The sequence below is a fragment of the Notechis scutatus genome, chromosome 2 (assembly GCF_049901735.1).
Source record: "Notechis scutatus isolate UNSWTSFEM ecotype Mainland chromosome 2, rNotScu1.2, whole genome shotgun sequence".
In the NCBI taxonomy this organism is placed as follows: domain Eukaryota; kingdom Metazoa; phylum Chordata; class Lepidosauria; order Squamata; family Elapidae; genus Notechis; species Notechis scutatus.
Genome location: NC_142010.1, coordinates 258,871,670 through 258,894,259, shown reverse-complemented (window position 1 = coordinate 258,894,259; position 22,590 = coordinate 258,871,670). Strand labels below are relative to the sequence as shown.

Sequence of the window (22,590 nt, the reverse complement as noted above, 5' to 3'; positions counted from 1 at the left end):
GAGCTTTTTTATGTTTTTATATTCTTGTATTTGAGGGGCTTCTAAAAAGACGAGGGGGTTAAACTACTTTCCAAAGCACCAGAAGGCAAGGCAAGAAACAATGGATGGAAACTAATCAAGCAACCTAGAATTAAAGAGAAATTTCCTAAGGGTGAGAACAATCAACCAGTGGAATAGCTTGCCTTCAGAAGTTGTCGGTGCTCCATCACTGGAGGCTTTCAGAAAGAGACTGGACAACCATTTGTCTGAAATGGTATAGGGCAGTGGTCAGCAACCAGTGGGCCAGGGACCACTGGTGGTCCACGAGAACATTTTGGTGGTCTGCAGAGAAACGTCACCCCAAAGCAATTAATCCAGGCTGCATGGGAACAGAAGGCTGCACTACCCACATGGCCCGTGGGAACATAAGGCTTGCGTCGCTTGCATTGTGAACAACAAAAGGTAGTGAGGGGAGGAAGGAAAAGGCAGAGGGGCAGAACTTGTCCCACTTGCCCTACTCACCTGGCCTGGCCACCGGGCTGCTTCTTTCCACTTCCTTCTTCTGCTTTTGGCTGCACACAAGGAAAGCAGCAAAAGTCTTTCTTTCTCTCCCCAAAACTCCGCCAGAAATGAGTCTTTGGGACCCTGCAAGGCATCCTGCTCAAAGAGGCTGCACCAACGTGATAAGTCTCATAAAGACTCATTTCTGGTGGAGTTTGAGGGAGAGAAAGAAAGACTTCTGCTGCTTCTGCTGCTTTCCTTGCATGAAGCCAAAAGTCTCTCTCTCTCTCTCCCCTGAGAAGGGAGCTGGAGACAGTATCCTGCAATCCCTAATAAAAAATGATTGATCGGTAGGAAAACAGGATGGGGGATATTCCTGTAGACATTTTTTGGCATTTTCCCAGGGTCTCTGGTCTGCGGGATTTAAAATTATGAGTTTGGTGGTCTCTGAGGTCCAAAAGGTTGGCAACCCCTTGTATAGGGTTTCCTGCTTAAGTAGGAAGCTAGACTAGAAGACCTTCAAGGTCTCTTCCAACTTTGTTTTTCAATGTTCTATGTTTTAATTCCAAATGTAACAGCTAGGCACTTCCTATTTGTTTGATCACCTGATTGATTAATACCTTACCTTTCTATTCAAACAAATACTTTAAGGCACTACCCTTCATAAATTAATCATTGATATAACATCCTGATTCTACCCAGTTCAACTCCAGGTAGTTCACCGTTCAACAAAAACAAAATAAAACCAACATTTTAGCACCACTCTCTACATAGTCCATCCACAGCTTTGCTGCTTAGCCTTATCCTGCAATCTTAACCTTTCTTCCGTGAAAAATGTCCTGTTTCCAGTTTCTTCCCATCATATGCAGGGTTGAAGAAGCAAGTTTCTGGAATGCCAACCAGGAACAAAAAAAGAGGAGATAATTGGAATTCAAAATACAAAATACAGGCTCAAAATTAACGGCATTCGCCCTCTTGCTCAGGAAAACCTTGTATGGCAGTTGAGGAAAACGGGTTGATTTGCAAGGATTCATTTTATAAGGCAAAGTAATGTTTTAATTGCACAGCACCAGGGAAACACATATATATTAACATAGGGGTCAATGGAAAGACTCCAGAGACAAGTCAGATGGTGTTGTATTTAATACCAGTGTCTGAAAAGAATCCAGTGGGAGTTGGCTAACTGAGTTGCTATTATTCACTGCCTTTAAAAGGGGTGAAATTAATTATGCTTCATCAGAAAAGCTGCAGGATTTGGGTTTGGCTAGTCTAGAGAAAAGAAGGACTAGGGGGAATATGGTAGCAGTCTTCCAGTATTAGAGAGGCTGCCACAAAGAAGAGGGAGTCAGCCTATTCTCCCAAGGACCACAAGGCAAGACAAGAAACAATGGATGGAAATTAAACAAGGAGAAAAACAACCTGGAACTAAGGAGAAATTTCCCGAGAGTGTGAACAATTCATCAGTGGAACGACTTGCCTCCAGAAGTTGTGAATGCTCCAACACTGGAAGTTTTTAAGAAGAGAGGACAGCCAATTGTCTGGCATGGTGTAGGGTTTCCTACTTAAACAGGGGGTTGGACTAGAAGACCTCCAAGATCCCTTCTAACTCTGTTATTCTGTTAAACTGAAGCTGACTTTTTTGCTTGACAGTATGACATGGTCTCCCTTTTCTCCCCCCAAAAGTTTAAAAGAAATAAATAAACATCAAATTTGGCAGATATTATAAGATGCAATCTTGATGTTGATTGGCCTGAAGTTATCCCCCCACTCCCTCCACTTCAAAAAAAAAAAAAAAGTGAAAATGCCTTTAAGGGACATTATTTTCTGTTTTTTCCCCTTTTCAACCTCAATTATATTCAAGAAGATGACTTTGATCTTTGATATAAACTTGCTTTTCCAAACCAGAACGGCTTCTCCTTCCATCCTGGAAACTCAAGTGCTCCATCTTAAATTTCATTTTCCCTGGGACCCCACTGATAGGCTGAAGATAAAAATACAATTTTTCAGAGAGTCAAAAGGACATCGTTTGAGAAATATCTGACTTCCCATATGTTTTATCTATCGCAGGCCTGCTTGCATCAGAAACCCAGCTGCAGCTGTATATTTTTAACCAGATGAGAAAAAGGCCCTTCAAAGATTATGTTTTAACAGATATTTGAGATTAATGGCCAAAAATAAGAAGATAAAATTCTCTGGCTCTGGTTTATAACAAAATAGCTCCCACTGGTTAATCAGAACCAAGAAAACCTCAGGATTGGTACTTCTGTGAATCTCCTGAAGTTTCTAAAGCCAGGGAGTTCTCGAATTATAACAGTTCGTTTAATGACCTTTTGAAGTTGCAATGTCATTGGAAAAAAAAAGGGATTTAGGACGGTTGCAGCATCCCCATGGTCACGTGATCAAAATTTGACCGCTTGGCAACTGACTCATACTTGTGACGGCGGCAGAGTCCTGAGGTCATGGAATCCCCTCTTGAGACCTTTTGACCGGCAAAGTCAACAGGGAAAGCCAGATTCACTTAACTGTGTTTTTTATTCAACATCTGCAATGATTCATTTAACAACGGTGGCAAGAAAGGTCGTAAAATGTTAACAAATGTCTCTCTTAGCAAAATAAACCTTCGCCTCAACGGTAGTCATAAGCTGAGGACTTTTACCTATACTGCAATATTTCATAAATTTTTCATCCAGTTGTGCTACTTGGCTACATGTTGACTGGGTTTGCATATTATTGTAAATCCTAAATTTGGGCTAAGAAGTGCAGCTGCTGTGTTCACACAACAAGCTATGCCCACTTCATGGAATGACTAATTCCGTTCTGACCAGTGGTGGGTTTCCAAATTGTTTCCTACTGGTTCTATGGGCGGTTCTATGTGTGTGCACTTCATGTGTGCGTGCAAGGCTCAAAGGCCGACCTCTGTGTGAGCTGAGGTGAGTTGAGCTGTTTTTTAGCTCAGCTGAGGTGCTACAATCCACTCTGCTGTGCGAATCAGCTGAGCTTCGTGTGCATGCAGGGCTCAAAGGCCGACCTCTGTGTGAGCTGAGGTGAGTTGAGCTGTTTTTTAGCTCAGCTGAGGCGCTACAATCCACTCTGCTGTGCAAATCAGCTGAGCTTCGTGTGCATGCAGGGCTCAAAGGCCGACCTCTGTGTGAGCTGAGGTGAGTTGAGCTGTTTTTAGCTCTCAGCTGAGGCGCTACAATCCACTCTGCTGTGCGAATCAGCTGAGCTCAGTGTGCATGCAGGGCTCAAAGGCCGACCTCTGTGTGAGCTGAGGTGAGCTGATCTGTTTTTTAGCTCAGCTGAGGCGCTACAATCCACTCTGCTGTGCGAATCAGCTGAGCTCAGTGTGCATGCAGGGCTCAAAGGCCGACCTCTGTGTGAGCTGAGGTGAGCTGAGCTGTTTTTTAGCTCAGCTGAGGCGCTACAATCCACTCTGCTGTGCGAATCAGCTGAGCTTTGCGCGCGTGCAGGGCTCAAAAACCGACCTCTGTGTGAGCTGAGTGAGGTTAGCCACCACTGGTATAGGGTCTCCTGCTTGAGTAGGGGGTTGGACTAGAAGATCTCCAAGGTCCCTTCCAACTCTGTTATTCTGTATTCTCTACAATACTTTATAATCATTTATTAAGTATTGAAGCTTTCCCACAGCTTAATGCACCCTTCATTTTCTAAGCACCTTTCAATCAAAAAGAATAGAGCTGGAAGGGACCTTGGAGGTCTTCTAGTCCAGCCCTCTGTTCAAGCAGGAGTCCCTATACCATTTCAGACAAGTAGCTGTCCAGTGATGGAGCACCCATAACTTCTGAAGGGAAGCTGTTCCCCTGGTTAATAGTCCTCACTGTTAGGAAGTTTCTCCTCAATTCCAGGTTGCTTCTCTCTTTGATTAGTTTCCATCCCTTGTTTCTTGTCCTGCCCTCTGGTGCTTTGGAAAATAATTTGACCCCTTCTTCTTTGTGACAACCCGTCTCTCTTTTAATCTACCTTTGATTCTCTGGGGAAAAAAACAGTGTTCTTCTCTCCCTCTAAAATTTAGGAAATGAGGAAAGCCTTTTAATATCAAGATTTACTTTTTCCCAAAGGATTCGCTCGATGCTTAGATCCTCCTTTTTTCTGGACAGCCAACGTTCACACTCAAATAGGTAGGCGCTGTCGGTGGCATCGTTCAGGATCTCAACTTTCTCCAAGTACCAGTCGGGCCTTGGCAGGGTGTTGTCATGGCGTATCTTGATTTTAGAGATGGTTCCCAGGTCCACAGCTTCCACTGTGAAGATGTCTTCCTGTGGGAGATAGAAGAGAAATTCTTGGTTGGTCTTTAAACAACCTATGTTATACAAACAGTATGACAGAGTTGGAAGGGAGCTTGGAGGTCTTGTAGTCCACCACCCCCTGCTCAAGCAGGAAACCTTGTCTATACCAAATGGTTGTCCAATCTCTTCTAAAAAATCTCCAGTATTTATGAAGGCCCTAACTGTCTGGAAACTTTGGAATATACATTTTAAACCCATCTGAAGAATACAGGTAGTCCTCAGACTTACCGCCATAATTAGCACAAAATTTCTGTTCTTAAGACAGTCGTTAAGTGAACATTGCCTCATTTTACAACCAGAGTTGTTAAGTGAATTGCTGCAGTTATTATCTTAGTAACATGGTTGTTAAGTGAATCTAGCTTCCCCATTGATTTTGCTTGTGAGGAGGTCATAAAAGAGAATCACATGACCCCAGGGCACTATAACCATCTGTCATGCCCCTGTTGGAATCTGATTCTGAGGGAGAGGTGGAACAGCAGGGAATGGGAGTGTGGCTCCGGTGGTTGTGGAGGAAACTGGGGAAGGGCACAGTCCAGCTGGACATTCAGAGGAAGGCCCATGCCCACCCCCTCTGCATCCTAGGGCACACAGGGAGGAATGGATAAGGGAGCAACGTGAGTTGCATGGTTTATGGGGGAGGAAAGGGCCCTGATCCCCTTCATTGGCTGCAGCTGGGAAGACTGTTTAAAAGGGCAAACTGTGCATGGCAAAGTTTCTGGAAGCAAAGCGTGAAATTATTCTGGTTTGTCAAGTCTTATCTGAGTTCTGGTGTCCTCCCAAGTGTGTGTGTTTCATTAACTTTTGACATCTTCAATCCCTTATCCTGCCCTGTCTCGTTAATTGCTGCAGTGTGGTTTGTGTTGGTTTTTGTTTATAATTTATATGTACTTTGAGTTCGGACGGCATTTCTTCCCTTTGAAAACTGTTTTTGGGAGAGGTTTTTCTCCAGCCGATGTTAATTGGACATTGGAGGCCAAGTTGGAGGAATTGATGCTGCAACGGTCATAAGTGTGAAAAGGGGTCATTAGTCACTTTTTTAGTGTCATTGTAATTTCAAACACGTCACTAAACAAATGGTTGTAAGTCGAGGACTGCCTGTATTTACTTACACGCTCAATTTGGATGCCACGTTGAAAGAAGGTTGGGCATTTCTTGTCTCAGGGAGACTTGGGTTCAAAATCCACCATCAGCAATGGTAACTTACTGGGTGACTTTGAACCACTCAAAGCCTCTTATCACAGGAGATCATTGTTATACATTTTTAAGGTGATAATTAAAAAGTAAAATGAATATTGGGATTTAAAGAGGAACTAATTAAATGATATAAAAGGTATAGGGATGGCACACTCTAATTGGTAATTTTAAGGGAAGCTTTTTTGAAATGTTTGAATTGAGATGGAGTTTTTGTAACGATGAATTCAGAATTTGCGATGAAATTGCAAACCTGACAGATAAAAGTACGAAGTATAGTGAATATGAAGATATGAGACTTATTTAAAGTTAAAAGAAATAGGTTAAGAAATGATTTGAAAATTTATAAAATAAGCTTGGGGAAAGTATTTGAGAAAAATAATAGAAAATATGTAAAGTAACGGTAAGATATAAAACTAAATATGAAAGATGAATATGTAATCAAAGTCATGTTTGTATGGAAATGTGAAAACCTGGAATCATGCTGTTCGCTAAAAAAAAAAAAAGATGTTTTTAAAATGTAAAAAACTGAAATAAAACCTTTTTCCAAAAAAAAAAAAAGTCTCAGCACAACCTTCACCCCTCAGTTATTTAACCTGGAGGAGAACTTTTTTTTAAAAGTTTATTTATTCAACCTTTCAACAATTAAAAAAAAACAGATTTCCACACTTTGCAATGATACTGTAACAGTGTTTATATTGATTAATATCATCCATAGCTATATTAAGATCTTCCTAATTGTGAACATTTTTATGCATACATACATATATTTACACATATGTGATAGTACTTTGCACTTTCTCATATACTATCATTTGACGCCTTTGCGTCTTCTCCTTAACCATTTGTATCAAACATCCCATACCTTGTAATACTCTCCTCTCTTATTTTTCAACAACATCATCAATCTGTCCATTTCTGCGTGTTCAAATATCTTATTGATTATTACGGTTTCTGAGGGTGTTGTAGCCTGTTTCCAGTTTTGGGCAAAGGAGATTCTAGCAGCAGTTATATTATGGAGTATTAAGTACTGATGTTTTTTGTTTAAATTAGATTCTAGCGTCTAATATGAATAAAAAAACACCAATATTTAATGCTCCATATTATAACTACCGCCAGAATCTCTTTCGCCCAAAATTGGAAACAGGCCATGACCGCCCCAGAAACCACAATAATTAACAAGGTATACGAATGCGCAGAGATGGACAGATTGATGAAGCTATTGAAAGATAAGGAAGAAGGAGAATACTATAAGATATGGGATATCTGGTATGAATGGATAAAGAAAAGACGCAAAGGCGTCAAATGATAATGTATAAAATACTATAAAGCAATAAGGTTTATTTGTAAATAAATGTTAATACAAATGTATATATGTACAAAATGTTTAGAATGATGAAGAATCAAATATAGAGATGGATAACATGCTAATAGAGGACACTTACTAATGTGAATACTGTTATAGCAATGTTGCAAAATGTGGAAATTTGTTTTTAATTGTCAAAACATTGAATAAATAAATTCAATTTTAGAATAATAATAATAAAATTAGATTCTAGCATGCCTAACAAAAAAAATTCTAGTTTAAATTCAATTTTCTGTCTCGTTGGTTCCTCTAGCCATAATTTAATTTTGTGTCAATACCTCCGTGCTTGGGGACAAGTCCACCACATGTGAAAATATGTTCCCTGGCTGTAATTACATCTCCGGCACTTTGCTGTCATGTTGGGAAACATTCTGGCTAATGTCGCTGGAGGGAGATGCCAGAGATAAAACATTTTATACAAGTTCTCCTTATATGAGACTGACAATATTAGCTTGTAGGTTACCTGACAGATACGTTCCCAATGGTCCAGATCAATACTACAGCCGAAATTTTTAGCCTAGATTATCATATTTTCGTTAACCATTTCCTCTTCCATTTTATATTCCAGTAAATAGTTGTATAGGAGGGAATTCTACATAGGATATCTTAATGTCAGAGTATACACGGCTTTACTACATGAAACAACCCAGGAGCAATAACAGAGATTTGTAATAAATAGTGGTTTTTATCTACAAAGAAGATATACTATACATACATGCAGGGCTGGGCTGGGCTTCAAAAATTTTAGCAAAGGGTTCTCTGCCCAGTTTCTGGGTGGGTGTGGTCATGGTGGGCATGGCCAAGTCACCTTCTGCACCATGGTCTTTGCCCACCCCAAACTCCGGAGGCTTTCCTTGAACCACTGGGAGGATGAAAATGGCCTCCCTGGGCTCTGGAGGCTCTCTGGAAGCCAGAAACGGGCCAATTTCCAGCCTTCCAGGAGCCCCGTTTTTTGCCCTCCCCGAGCCTCCACACGTGGGAACTCCTGGGAGGGGAGGGATGGGGCGCACAGGGCCAGCCAGGAGTGGGATTTGGGAGGTTCTCTGAACTGCACAGAATCTTAGCCAGGGGTTCTCCCAAACCCCTGCGAACCCCCAGCAGCCCACCCCTGCATATATGGTACTATAGGCAGAAGTCAACAATCAGTAAATTACAGCAGGGAAGAACAAATTGGGTGGGGGGAGAGAGAAAGAGAGAGACACACACAGAGAGACAGAGAGAGATGTCCTAACAGGGCCTCTTCTTATTATACAGGCTCTTAAAGGGATAGCAGCCAAAAACCTTGCTGACTCATTCCCTTCATTACATTAGTGCATCGTTGAAGCAGCTAGTCAGCTCTTAAACCACTACCCTGACACTTAAAATCCTGAAAGGAAAGTGAGATGTAAAATGCAGGAATGAACGGCCCTGTTTGGAGACCAGCATTGCAGCCACAAAAAGAAGATCCTTTTACCAGTACCTGTCCTCTTTCAAACTTGTTGGTATTTGTTTCAGACTTCCTTAATTTTCTCTCGCCGGTATCACCCAAGTCTCCATAGATGGTTAGGAATACATTTGCATCCGTTCCGGCGCCGTAGATATCACCCGTGAAAACAGAGACTTTGTACGAATAGACTGGAGAAGGGTGAAAAGATATTAGAAGGCTCAAAACTAAGGAAGAGACGGAGGAAGGAAAGGAGCAAGAGGGAAAAAAATATATGAACTCCAGGCACTCCAATATCTCAGGGGCTGCCACAAAGAAGAGGGAGTCAAGCTATTCTCCAAAGCACCTGAAGGCAGGACAAGAAGCAACAGATGGAAACTAAGCAAGGAGAGAAACAACTTAGAACTGAGCAGAAATTTCCTGACAGTGAGAACAATTAATCAGTGGAACAACTTGCCTCCAGAAGTTGTGAATGCTCCAACACTGGAAGTTTTTTAGAAGAGATTAGATAACCATTTGTCTGAAATGGTATCAGGTTTCTTGGTTAAGCAGAGGGTTGGACTAGAAAACCTCCATGGTGCCATTCTTCTATTCTATTCTATTCTATTCATTCACTCCATCTATTCTATTCTATTCTATTCTATTCTATTCTATTCTATTCTATTCTATTCTATTATGTCTATTCTATTCTATTCTATTCATTCTATTCTATTCTATTCTATTCTTCTAGATGAACATTAACCTTATCATAGCTATCCAAGTTTAATATGGTTAAAGCAGTAAAACGAAATGTTTACAGCTCCAATCTCCCTCCTCCATGCATTCTGCTCCCTTCCTCCCAATTAGTTATAAGCTGTATTTTTATTGCAATTTTACTGTGATTTTATACAACACACACAAACACAAACACACACATATGGAGGGAGAGTGTGTTTGTGTGTGTGTGTTATTTTGATGTTGTAAGCTGCCTAGAGTTCCTTTGCAGCAAATAAATTTAATAAATAAAATAAAAATAAAGAAATAATGGCTAAGGAGTACAGGGAGAAAGTCTCCAATCTGTTGTTTTCTCATATATTCCGTGCAAGAGCTTGAGCTCATTATACCCTGCATAATATGCTGGGAGAGAAGACACTACCACTTCCCATTGCAAATTGCAGAAATATCCCAAAGGGGCTTTTCCAAAAGGCAACTGGACATCCTTGCGTGTGTTTTTTTAAATTGCTTCTAATTCAAGAAGCTTCTTCTGTTCATTTCAGCTCATTTAGTTCAGTTCAGAACAACTGCAATGATTTGCTTAACAACCATGGCAAAAAGCACGTAAAATGGGGCACAGTGCACTTAACAGCTGTCTTGCTTAGCAATGGAAAATTTTGGGCTCAATTATGGTCGTAAGTTGAATCCTACCTATATTGGGCGAACAGAATGCAGTCAACAATGTAGTTGTTCTTTTTGCTCCTCAATGTTAAACCAGCAATAGCAGCCAACCCCAAATGGCTCATGAGCATCCTTATCAGTGGTGGGATTCAAATTTTTTTACTACCTGTTCTGTGGGTGTGGCTTGGTGGGCATGGCAGGGGAAGGATATTGTAAAATCTCCAGTTCAGAGGTGGGATTTGCCGGTTCACCAAACTACTCAAAATTTCCGCTACCGGTTCTCCAGAACTGGTCAGAACTTACTGAATACCACCTCTGATCTTTATATATGAAGAAGATGGCGAGTGGGACCTCGTCGAAACATTGCCAAGATGCTCTCAATCTTACACGGGAAAAGACCCGAACACGCCAAAACCTGCATACCTGTACCTGTGAAAATCTACGAAAACAAATATATCTATATCTATATCTATATCTATATCTATATCTATATCTATATCTATATCTATATCTATATCTATATCTATCTATCTATCTATCTATCTATCTATCTATCTATCTATCTATCTATCTATCTATCTAGTATTCAGCTTTGTTCGGGTATTTTCCCACGTCATTATAGTTGTGCTTTTCAAGTTTTAGCAACATTTGGCAGAATCTCATCTGCCATCATCAGGCTTCTGCAGACAGACACAATACAGAAGCCTGATGATGGCAGATGAGATTCTGCCAAACGTCGCTACAACTTTAAAAGTACAACTATAATGATATAGATATAGATATAGATATATTTGTTTTCTTAAGTTTTGGGTACTTACATGTATGGTATTCAGCTTTGTTGTACCCGAACAAAGCTGAATACCATACATGTAAGTACCCGCGAAAACTTAAGAAAACAAATATATCTATATCTATATCTATATCTATATCTATATCTATATCTATATCTATATCTATATCTATAAATCTATATATATTGGGAAGTTGAGAACCTCTTCAAAGATGACTCATAATCAAATAAATAACCTCAAAGGAAATAAGCATCTCTTCTCAATACTTCCACTTGTAAGGCTGGGCTCCCATTAACAGCATGTTAATGCAAAATTTGTTTTAACTGTAAGTTATTAAATAATCTAGACAGAACCGTAGGGACTTGTCCAGCAAGTTGCCAAGAATCAACCTTCATTGAAAGGCTCTCACCCGCTTATAAAGAACTCAGTCAGTCTGACAAAGAAAAAACAAAACGATTTGAGCAGTTTCTGATTTGTATTCTATTTTTTTTAAAAAAAATAATAATGTGCTGTTGCTATGCATCTTCATAATATACTGTAGTTAGACACTTTGGGTATCAAAATAAACCAGAAATAAGTCAGGAAGCTGTAAACAAATTATGTGTGTCTCTTTCTGCTTCACACATGGCTGCAGCTATTCAGCCAATCACACATTGTAATTTGCATCCTAAAACTATGGTTTATTTCCGTCTCCTTTATTATAGGTCATTCTAAGCCAAGAACATACAAATCACATTATGGCTTGGTGTGATGTTTAAACTCGTTCACTATTTTTAGGGAGGGAAGGATTTGCATATCTTTATATGCCAGATTTGGTTCTCTGTGCATATAGTGATGAAATGCTGTCCACATAATGAACAGGGGAAAAAAAACAGTTTATCACTGCTAGCAAAGAGTCATACTATTGGCTTTAATGCAAAAATTAGTCCACATCTTTATAAGGTTTAACAAAATAACAGAGTTGGAAAGGACCTTGGAGGTCTTCTAGTCCAACTCCCTGCTTAAACAGGAAGCCTTATACAATTTCAGAAAAATGGTTGTCCATTTTTTTTCTTAAGGAAAACACTGGAGGTTCTTAAAACCTTCCAGTGTTGGAGCATTTACAACTTCTGGAGGCAAGTTGTTCCACTGGTCAATTGTCCTCACTGTCAGGAAATTTCTCCTTAGTTCTAGGTTGCTTCTCTCCTTGATTAGTTTCCATCCATTGGTTCTTGTTTTGCCTTTTGGTGCTTTGGAGAATAGCTTGACTCCCTCTTCTTTGTGGCAGCCCCTGAGATATTGGAAGACTGCTATCATGTCACCCCTAGTCCTTCTTTTCATCAGACTAGACATACCCAATCCCAGCAACTTTTCTTTATATCTTTTAGCCTCCAGCTCCATAATCATCTTTGTTGCTCTTCTCTGCACTCTTTCTAGAGTCTCAATATCTATTTTACATCATGGCAACCAAAACTGGATGCAGTATTCCAAGTGTGGCCTTACCAAGGCATTATAAAGTGGTATTAACACTTCATGTGATCTTGATTCTATCCCTCTATCACAGGGCTCTTCAAACTTGACAGCTTTAAGACTTGTGGACTTCAACTCCCAGAATTCCTCCTCCAGTCATGTTAGCTCAGGAATTCTGGGAACTGAAGTCTGCAAGTCTTAAACTTTCCAAGTTGGAAGACCCTTGCTCTATCACATCACATAATAGGCATCTCATAATAGTTGAGAATAAAACATACAGTTGATCCAAGACCTGGAAGCTGACTTACTGTCCAATGAGTCATCAATTTCTTCATCAATCTGCTTAAGTGTGCCATCTTTCATCAGTTTTTCAGTAAAAATTCTAGATGGAACCAATTCCCTCATGATTTCACCGTCTTCTTCAGATTTTGCCAGCCATTTTTCACATGGAAATGTGGTTTTCTCAGAACCCTAAAATCACATTATTATTATTTTTTTAAAAAGATAACTATCTTCAGTAGTGAAATGTTTTCAACCCTCAGGTTATATTCGTTCTTAAGTTGAAAGAAAGTGCAACAAATAGAACAGCATGAATAAATTCTATTTATTTCTAAAATGTGCGAGGCCATTTCTGTGGTGACACTCAGTGGGCTAGCAGCTTGTGCTGAGGGAAACAATTGGCTAGCTTTAGATGTTGTGTTCAGTTGGACTGTACTTTTCTGGAATTTAGAAGAGCATGTGTAAAAGGCCCACTGTAGTTGGCAAAACAATGTTATTTAGTATGATACGTAAAGAAAATTCATAGACGCTTATGCAGTAAACTAAGGGTCTTCAAACTTGGCAGCTTTAAGACTTGTGGACTTCAACTCCCAGAATTCCCCCTCCAGTCATGTTAGCTCAGGAATTCTGGGAGTTGAAGTCCACAAGTCTTCAACTTGCCAAATGTGAAGACTCTTGCATGGTAAAGCAACCATTTCCTTCAGAAACTGTTTCCAATTCATATTTGAAGGTAATATACAGAAAGTCCTTGACTTACAACAGTTCGTTTAGTGACCATTCAAAATTAATATGTCACTGAAAAAAGTGACTTATTATGACCTTTTTTCACACTTATGACCTTTGCAGCACCCCTATGGTTATGTGATCAAAATTCCGAAGCATGACAACTGATTCCTGTTTATGACGGTTGCAGTGTCCCTGGGCCGGTGATCCCCTTTTGTGACCTTCTGACAAGCAAAGTCAATGGGGAAACCAGATTCACTTAACAACTGTGATACGAACCTAACAATGGCAGTGATTTGCTTAAGAACTGTGGCAAGAAAGATTGTAAAATGGGGCAAATTCACTTAACAACTGTCTTGCTTAGCAACAGAAATTTCGGGCACCACTGTGGTAGTAAATTGAGGATTATCTGCACAGGGAGGTCTCAATTAGTGCAGCTAAGAATCCCACAGAACGATTGCATGATTTGAATTTGCACTATGCTAATTGATATTTCTGTGGAAAATAAGGTGATTGGTTCAGCACCAGTGGTGGGATTCAATTTTTTTTACTACCGGTTCTGTGTGTCAGGGCTCCAACAAATCCACCCTCATCCAAAAGTCAAAAGTCTCTAGCCGCATCTCAGAGAAAAGTAAATTGGCTTATTAGAAGTTGCCATGTTGGCGCGTGGCTGGGTGCAGCCGATACTAAATTACATCATACATTTCCCCCTTGATCCTGGTCTTACCCCCCCACCCCCTGGATGTGACTTCTCCAGAGGGACACATCCGTCTCCAAGAGTCATCCATCATGCTCTCCAATAACCTTCTTATGCTCCGACAACTTTGGGCTGCCGAGGTGATTATCTAAGCATTTCAAGAATGCCTTGTTTTCTCCCACTCCCTTTTTCTGGCAGCTAGAAAGATCAAAAGAATAATCTTTTTAGTTGACACTGTGGGTGCAACATGGCTTGGTGGGTGTGGCTTGTTGGGCATGGCAGGGGAAGGATACTGTAAAATCTCCATTCCCACCCCACTCCAGGGGGAAAGGTTACCACCGGTTCTCCGAACTACTCAAAATTTCTGCTACCAGTTCTCCAGAACTGGTCAGAACCTGTTGAATGCCACCTCTGTTCAGCACCATGAAAATAGGCAATTAAAATGCTTAAAATACAATTGTGATATGTTTATTAATGAAGTAACACAAAAAGAGGGTAAACCACACCCAAAGCATACCTATTGTCTACTGTCCTCAACTTACGACCACAATTGAGCCCAGAATTTCTGTTTGCTAAGTGAAACATTTGTCCCATTTTACAACTCTTCGTGTCACAGTTGTTAAGTGAATCACTGAAGCTGTTCAATTAGTAACACGGTTTGTTAAGTGAATCTGGCTTCCCCATTGACTTTGCTAGTCAGAAGGTCGCAAAAGGGGATCATGTAACCCCGGGACACTGCAACCGTCATAAATGTAGGTCAGTTGCCAAGCACCTGAATTTTCATCACGTGACCACAGGGATTGTCAGCCCCACTGGGTAGATGAGGGTTTGTCCTGAAAAACCACAGTACTTACGATGGTAATTCGCAGTAACCAGGGTTTATTTTCTCAGTTCAGCTCACAACAGTCCCAAAAGGCAACGCTGGATCAATTCCAAGTGAACCTAACGCGGAGAGCAACTGCCTCTCGGTGCTTATTATACTTGCCTGTCAACCCCACCCAGCTGACCTACACCCGTCCAGTACTATCCTCACCTTCACTCCGCATCTACTTACACCTAATGTCAACAAACCCATCACCTACAACCCCCACCACCCTGAAAGCCCAGTTAGGAGTTTCATTGCTCTAACATTGCAGAATAGCAGACATGTCCATGGCCACCGATCCTCTCTGCACATTGTCAATCATCTCTCTGCATTGAACAGCTGCTGGCTGTTCCCCCAGGTGGCAAGCAAGGAGCAGACACAAAGGACAAGCATGCCTGACTGTTGGGCTCCCAGAACGTCTCCATCGTGCGCTCGACAGGGATGCTGCAATGGTCATAAGTGTGAAAGACAGTCATAAGTCCCTTTTTTTTGGTGCTGTTGTATCTATGAACGGTCACCAAATGAATTGTTGTAAGTCTACCTGTATTCCGCTCTTATTCTTCAAAATTTTTACTGAGCTTTTCTTGAATAGAACTTTCCTTGTCTCCATAGCGCACAAATAACGATTAATGTCTAACATCCCATTTACAACGGTGTATGCATGAGCCAATATCACACGTGTGCTAGCTAGCCTTATAATTGAATTTTGGCTTATATTAAACAGGGCCTGTTATCAACTTACAAACTTACACTAAATAGTAGTTCATACTATTAAATTTGTGTCATTGTGACTTATGTGTACAATAAATGCACCATCCATGGTGAACATCATTTGGTTATAATTTCAGTAGGATATTAAAGAGGGAGATGGCCACAGCTAAGGCTGGGAAAATTCCGACTACTCATCAGCAGGCATTAAAAGGATAAAAGATGAATCTATAAAATTGTTCTCCGATTTCTGCTATCCTGTATCGTCGCACACATCTCGTTTTCTCCTGCTGGTAGGAAAATCAGTTGATTCATAAGAGAGAGATCTCATGAACCTGGCAGATGTTAAAACATGATGTCTGTCTAGTTTGATGAAAAGAAGGACTAGGAGTGACATGATAGCAGTGTTCCAATGTCTCAGGGGCTGCCACAAAGAAGAGGGAGTCAAGCTATTCTCCAAAAAAACCTGAGGGCAGGACAAGAAGCAATTGGAAGGAAGGAAACTAATTAAGGATTATATAATATGGAACACATTTTATCAATGGTTAGAGAATAAAAAAAGGAAGCTGGAAATGAAGAAGAATAAAGGAGATTAGAAAATAAGATAAGATAGAGAGATATACGAGATGATAATTGTTAATTCAACTATGATGAGAATAATGAAATGTAAGGTCAATAAGGTACTATCACCAGAAGGGTTGTAAATGCTTAACTGTTAGATGTATTTTAATTCAAAGTTTGGGAAATAATATCAAGGTAAATATGAATGCTCTAAATGGTAAAATGGTGAAAAACGTAGCACAAAGACATTTATACCCACACTGCTTGAGGGGAAAAAAATGGAATGTTTGGATTTTTGAAATTGAAGAATAAAAAAAATTACTATATAGAAAAAAAAGGAGAGACCCAACCTAGAACTAAGGAGACATTTCCTGACAGTCAGAACAATTAATCCATGGAACAACTTGAAGTTGTGAGTGCTCCAACACTGGAAGATTTTAAGAAGAGATTTAGACAACCATTTGTCTAAAATGATATAGGGATTTAGAAGATCTCCAGGATCCCTTCCAACTCTGTAATTCAGTTATCATCTCCAGTCCATGATATTACTATAGATATAGAGCATTTCCATTCTGAGAGGAGAGTTTGTTATCCTCTAGGAAATATTGGTGGTTTCTTCCATCAGAATCACCATATTCCCATTCTAGATTTCCCCCTTCTTGTGCGTTTGATCTGAATAAAGCAGGATCTACTCAAACGCTCCAATATGCCTCTCTCTGCAGCCGTATTCGTTATGACAGAGGCAATGCAATTAGTGGCAGAGAGAAATGTGGCTTTAGCCCTCTGTAGTGCATGCGGTTCCTCCTGCCAGATGCTTTCAATTTAATCTGACCTCATCTCTCCCCCCCACGCAGACACATTGACATGCCTGTTCACAATCTAATCATGTAGCACCAATTTTAGAGGCCTTGGCAGCCGAGCGCTGACCGGTTGTAATATCCTGTGGCGTGATTATGACACCATTGTGCAGCATTTGGGCTTCTCTTTCTCTCTCTCTCTTCCCCTTCCGTCGCATGCTTAAAACACAAAGTTCAGACAGATTAGGCGTAGCTAATAGCAACATTCAGTTTCATCCTGATTAATGAGTGTTTTTTTTTTAGTGAAAGAGTCCGGCAGGAGGGGGTGCAGAGGAAATGCAGGTTGGCTAGTGGCCATGAGCAGCTGTCCAGGGTCCTGAAATTAATCTGTCCACAAGGGAAGACATCAGCAGTTTACAGATACAAAAATCTTATTACTTCTAATCCTGGGAGAGCAGAATAATAGAGTTGGAAGGGACCTTGGAGGTCTACTAGTCCAACCCCCTGTCCAAGCAGGAGAACCTATACCATTCTAGACAAGTGACTATCCAAATTCTTCTTGCATCTACAACTTCTGAAGGCACTAATTGCTCCCTCTATCAGGAAGACTCTCCTTAATTCTAGGTTGCTTCTCTCCTTGATTAGTTTCCATTTGTTGTGTCTTGTCCTGCTTTCAGGTACTTTGAAACAGTAGGTTGACCACCTCTACCTGGCTTAACAGTAGTAACGGCAAGAGGGATCTTGGAGTCCTACTGGACAATCATTTGAATATGAGCCAGCAATATGAAGCAGCTGCTTTAAGCAGCTGCTTAAAAAGCCAACAGAGTCCTAGGGATAGAATCAAGATCAGGTGAAGTGTTAATACCACTTTATAAGGCCTTGATAAGACCACACTTGGAATATCACATCCAGTTTGGGTTGCTATGATGTAAAACTGAAGTTGTGACTCTACAAAGAGTGCAGAGAAGAGCAACAAAGATGATTAGGGGACCGGACGGTGAAACATATCAAGAACAGTTGCAGGAATTGGGTATGCCTAGTTTAATGAAAAGAAGGACTGGGGGATATAATTGCAGTCTTCCAATATCTCAGGGGCTGCCACAAAGAACAGGGGGTCTGTCAGAGCATATTCATGAACTGGTATAGAGCATGGTAACAAGATCAACCAATGAATAGGCATAGCAACTAAGTCAGCCAATGAGAACTGTTTGGAAACTGAAAGTAGGAGTAGCCTAGGAAACTGCAACTACAAGAAACTAATCAAGGAGAGAACCAACCTAGAAATTAGGAAGACATTCCTGACAGTGAGAACAATTAATCAATGGAACAACTTGCCCCCAGTCAACATTGGAGGTTTTTAAGAAGAGATTGGATAACTATTTGTCTGAAATTGTATAATTTTCCTTCCTGAGCAGGGGATTGGACTAGAAGATCTTCAAGGTCCCTTCCAACTCTGTTATCTTTTATGGCAGGCCCTCAACTATTGGAAGACTGCTATCATATCACCCCCAGTTCTTCTTTTCATTAAACTAGCCATGCCCAGTTCCTGCAACCGTTCATTGTATGTTTTAGCCTCCAGTCCCTTCATCCTCTTTTTTGCTCTTCTCTGCACTCTTTCTAGAGTTTCAACAACCTTTTTATATTGTGGTGACCAAAAGCACCTACATTTCTTTCTCACAGATCACAGCGGAGAGCAGCAGTTAACTGACTTTGGAGAACCCCGCACAATGCTAATCAGATCACCCCAAGCTGAGAGTCTATCTGGAAATCTAGGAACTGTAGAGTAGTCTAGGATGTTTGAAGTTGGAAAACTTCCTAGGGAGACGACTATGGGAAATCATTTCCATACTGTCCCAAAGGTGCTTTTTCTGGAGGCAACTGGACTTTCTTATTTTTTCCTTTGAAGACATTTCACTTCTCATCCAAGAAGCTTCTTCAGGATGGAAGGATTTATATTCCTTGCAGACAGCTGATCAGATGCATCCTTTTAGAGCAGAGGTCTTCAAACTTGACAGCTTTAAGACTTGTGGACTTCAACTCCCAGAATTCCTCCTCCCATCATGTTAGCTCAGGAATTCTGGGAGCTGAAGTCCACAAATCTTAAACTTGCCAAGTTTGAAGACCCTTGTTTTAGAGGGTCCTTGAAGCACTTGGAGATTGGTTTATCTGTGTCCTCAGGGTGACCCTGGTTCCTGTAGTCTGCAATTTTTCATCTGGAAAACCATTCCTACTCCCACACCATGCAAAGGGTGTTCATCCCAAATTCTATAGCTAAAAGTCTGTAGAGATTCTCAGTCATCCAGGTCATGGTTGTCTCTATCAACTAAAAAGATACTCCTTTGGTCTTTTTAGCTGCCAGAAAAAGGGATTGGGGAAAAACAAGGCATTCCTCAAATGCCTAGATAATCACCCCGGCAGCCCAAAGTTGTTGGAGCGTAAGAAGGTTATTGGAGAGCAAGATGGATGACTCTTGAAGATAGATGTGTCCCGTTGGAGAAGTCACATCCAGGGAGTGGGGGGAAGACCACGGTCAAGGGGGAAATGTATGATGTAATTTAGTACCGGCTGCACCCAGCTAACGCCAACATGGCCACTTCTAATAATTCAATTTTCTTTTCTCTGAGATGCGGCTAGAGACTTTTGATTTGAATGAGGCTGGATTTGTTGGAGCCCTGACAGTCTCAAAGGTGCTTTTTCAGATTACCAACTGTCTGCAAGGAATATACATCCTTCCATTCTTCACTATCCTGTCAGAGCTGAAGAGGCTTCTTGGATGCAAAACATGTTCAAAAGAAAAAAACCAGAAAGTCCAGTTGCCTCCACCTCTGGGACAACCATGACCTGGATGACTGAGAATCTCTACAGACTTTGAGCTATACAATTTGGGATGGACACCCTTGGGTTGGTGTGGGAGGAGGAATGGATTTCCAGAGGAAAGATTGCAGACTACAAGAACCAGGAGCACTGCTCAGGTGGACCCTGATGACACAGATAAACCTCCAAGTAGCCTCAATGACTTGGTAAAAAGAATGCAAATGACAAGCTGTCTGCAAGAAATATAAATCCTTGTCGGAGCTGAAGCTTCTTGGGTGAGAAGAAAAAAGAAAATAAAGCAAGGAAGTCCAGTTGCCTCCTGAAAAAAGTACCTTTGGAACAACCATGACTTGGATGACGGAGAATCTCTACAGTCATTTCCCTTATTGTTGCCAAGAAGACTCAAGTGGCCAATGATGAAACCAATGGTTGAGACCGAAGATGGATTTATTGTTCCTTTTTTGGTACACTTTTCTACTTCCACTTGGAGAAAGAAAATAGTTATGGTTGCTATTAGTGTTGTATAATTATCGCTATCACAAGAAAAGGACTGAGAACCAATTGGTGGTGATGGTGGTGGGGAAATGCTGCAATTATCAAGGGAAGGGGTCTTCTCAAATATAGTTTGAGATAAAAGCCTCCATGGGCCTTCTCTAGCATCTGTTGTGACAAAAAGGCTTGGCTGCAGATTCCATCCTCACTTTCTGTGATTTCCTTCTCATTTATTCCTGCTTTGGTATCAAGGCAAGCATTTTTCCCCACGTACATTTTTTGAGCATCTCCTTCTTTCCATCTAATGCTCCTCTCCAACCTGCCCTCTCTGCCTTGGAAGCCATATTTTACTTGGAAGCTTCAAGGCCGCCACATTTAGTGCTTGGGAATTTGGGAGGGGCATTTACAGATTACAGATAATCAGAGCTGGAAAGGACCTTGTAGGTCATCTAGTCCAACCCCCCCCACCCAAGCGGGAGACCCTACACCATTTCTGACAAATGGCAGTCCAATCTCTTCTTGAAAGTCTCAAGTGATGATGCTCCCACAACTTCTGAGGGCAACTTCTGTTCCATTGGTTGATTGTTCTCACTATCAGAAAGTTTCTCCTTATTTCCAGGTTGAATCTCTCCTTGTTCAGTTTCCATCCATTGTTCCTTGTCTGGCCTACAGGTGCTTTAGAAAAAAGCTTGACCCCTTCCTCTCTGTGGCAGTAGCCCCTCAAATATTGGAAGACTACTATCATATCTCCCCGGTCCTTCTCTTCACTAGACTAGTCATGCCCAGTTCCCGCAACCCTTCTTCATATGTTTTAGTCTCCAGTTCCCTAATCATCTTGGTTGCTCTTCTCTGCACTTTTTTTTAGAGCCTTGGCATCTTTGTTATAGTGTGGTGACCACACCACATTATAGAATAAAACAGAACAGAAAAGAAAAGAACAGAATGCAAGGCGAGGCAAGGCGAGGCGAGGCAACGCAACACAACACAACACAACACAATAACAGAGTTGGAAGGGACCTTGGAGGTCTTCTGGTCCAACCTCTTGCTTAGACAGGAAACCCTATACCATTTCAGACAAATGGTTATCCAATCTCTTCTTTAAAACTTCCAGTATTGAAGAATTCACAACTTCTGGAGGCAAGTTTTCCATTGATTAACTCTCCTCACTGTCAGGAAATTTCTCCTAAGTTCTAGGTTGCTTCTCTCCTTGACTAGTTTCCATCCATTTCTTCTTGTCCTGCCCTCAGGTGCTTTGGAGAATAGCTTGACTCCCTCTTCTTTGTGGCAGCCTCTGAGATACCAGAACACTGCTATCATGTCTCCCTTGGTCCTTCTCTTCCCTAGACTAGCCATGCCCAGTTCCTGCAACCATTCCTCTTCATCATATGTTTTAGCCTCCAGTCCCCTAATCATCTTGGTTGCTCTTCTCTGCACTCTTTCTAGAGTCTGAACATGTTTTTTTTACATAAAGCGACAGTTATTCTTGGAGATATATCTGTCTTCAGCATGCGGATAAAGCAACTGCTGAGGCTAGTAAACTGAAGGCCGTAAGAAGCCAACTGTGCATAATGCATGCCAACACAATCTCATTTGTTCCAGGGAAGGAAGAAAGATGCTGTCACACTTATCTCAGCCTCCCTTGATGGAGCTGCTGGCTCCATTCCATTCATTGACAGCAGCTGACTTCTCAATCTGCTGCAACTTTATTATGTGGCTCTGCTGAGGCAATGTAGTATCTGGAGCTCCTAAAGTGCCTGCAGAAAACTCCCTTCCGTCTACTTGACTTTAAAAAAGAAAAATAATTTGGGTTTCAAAAGGTCTTTTCAAAGAAAGAGAGGGGGGGAGAGAGGAAAGAAAGAAAGAAAGAAAGAAAGAAAGAAAGAAAGAAAGAAAGAAAGAAAGAAAGAAAGAAAGAAAGAAAGAAAGAAGAGACAGAGAGAAAAAGAAGGAAGGGAGAGAGAGAGAGAGAGAAGAAGGAAGGAAGGAGAGAGAAGGAAGGAAAGGGGAGAGAGCGGAGGGGAGGGAGGAAGAGAAGGAAGGAAGAAATAGAAGAGGAAGAAAGAAAGAGAGAGAAGGAGAAGAAATAGAAGGAAGGAAGAAGAGAGAGAGAGAAAAGAAGGAAGGAGGGAGAGAAGGAAGGAAGGAGGGAGGAGGGAGGGAGGAAGGGGAGGGAGGGAGGGAGGGAGAGAGGAAGGAAGGAAGAAGGGAAGAAGGAAGGGAGAGAGAGAGAGAAGGAAGAAAGAAGTAGAAGAGAGAGGAAAGAAAGAAAGAAAGAA

General features: G+C 41.1%; 1 protein-coding gene across 1 annotated transcript in view; it reads right to left on the bottom strand.

Moving 5' to 3' along the window:
* Positions 1–22,590, bottom strand: part of LOXHD1 (lipoxygenase homology PLAT domains 1) — a 238,550-nt gene that overhangs the window by 69,994 nt on the left and 145,966 nt on the right. The window contains exons 29-31 of the mRNA XM_087953943.1: positions 12,687–12,849; positions 8,801–8,955; positions 4,545–4,754 (exon numbers count right to left, since the gene is read on the bottom strand). Coding sequence (XP_087810069.1) covers positions 4,545–4,754; positions 8,801–8,955; positions 12,687–12,849 — 528 coding nt within the window. The remainder of the gene's footprint in view (positions 1–4,544; positions 4,755–8,800; positions 8,956–12,686; positions 12,850–22,590) is intronic.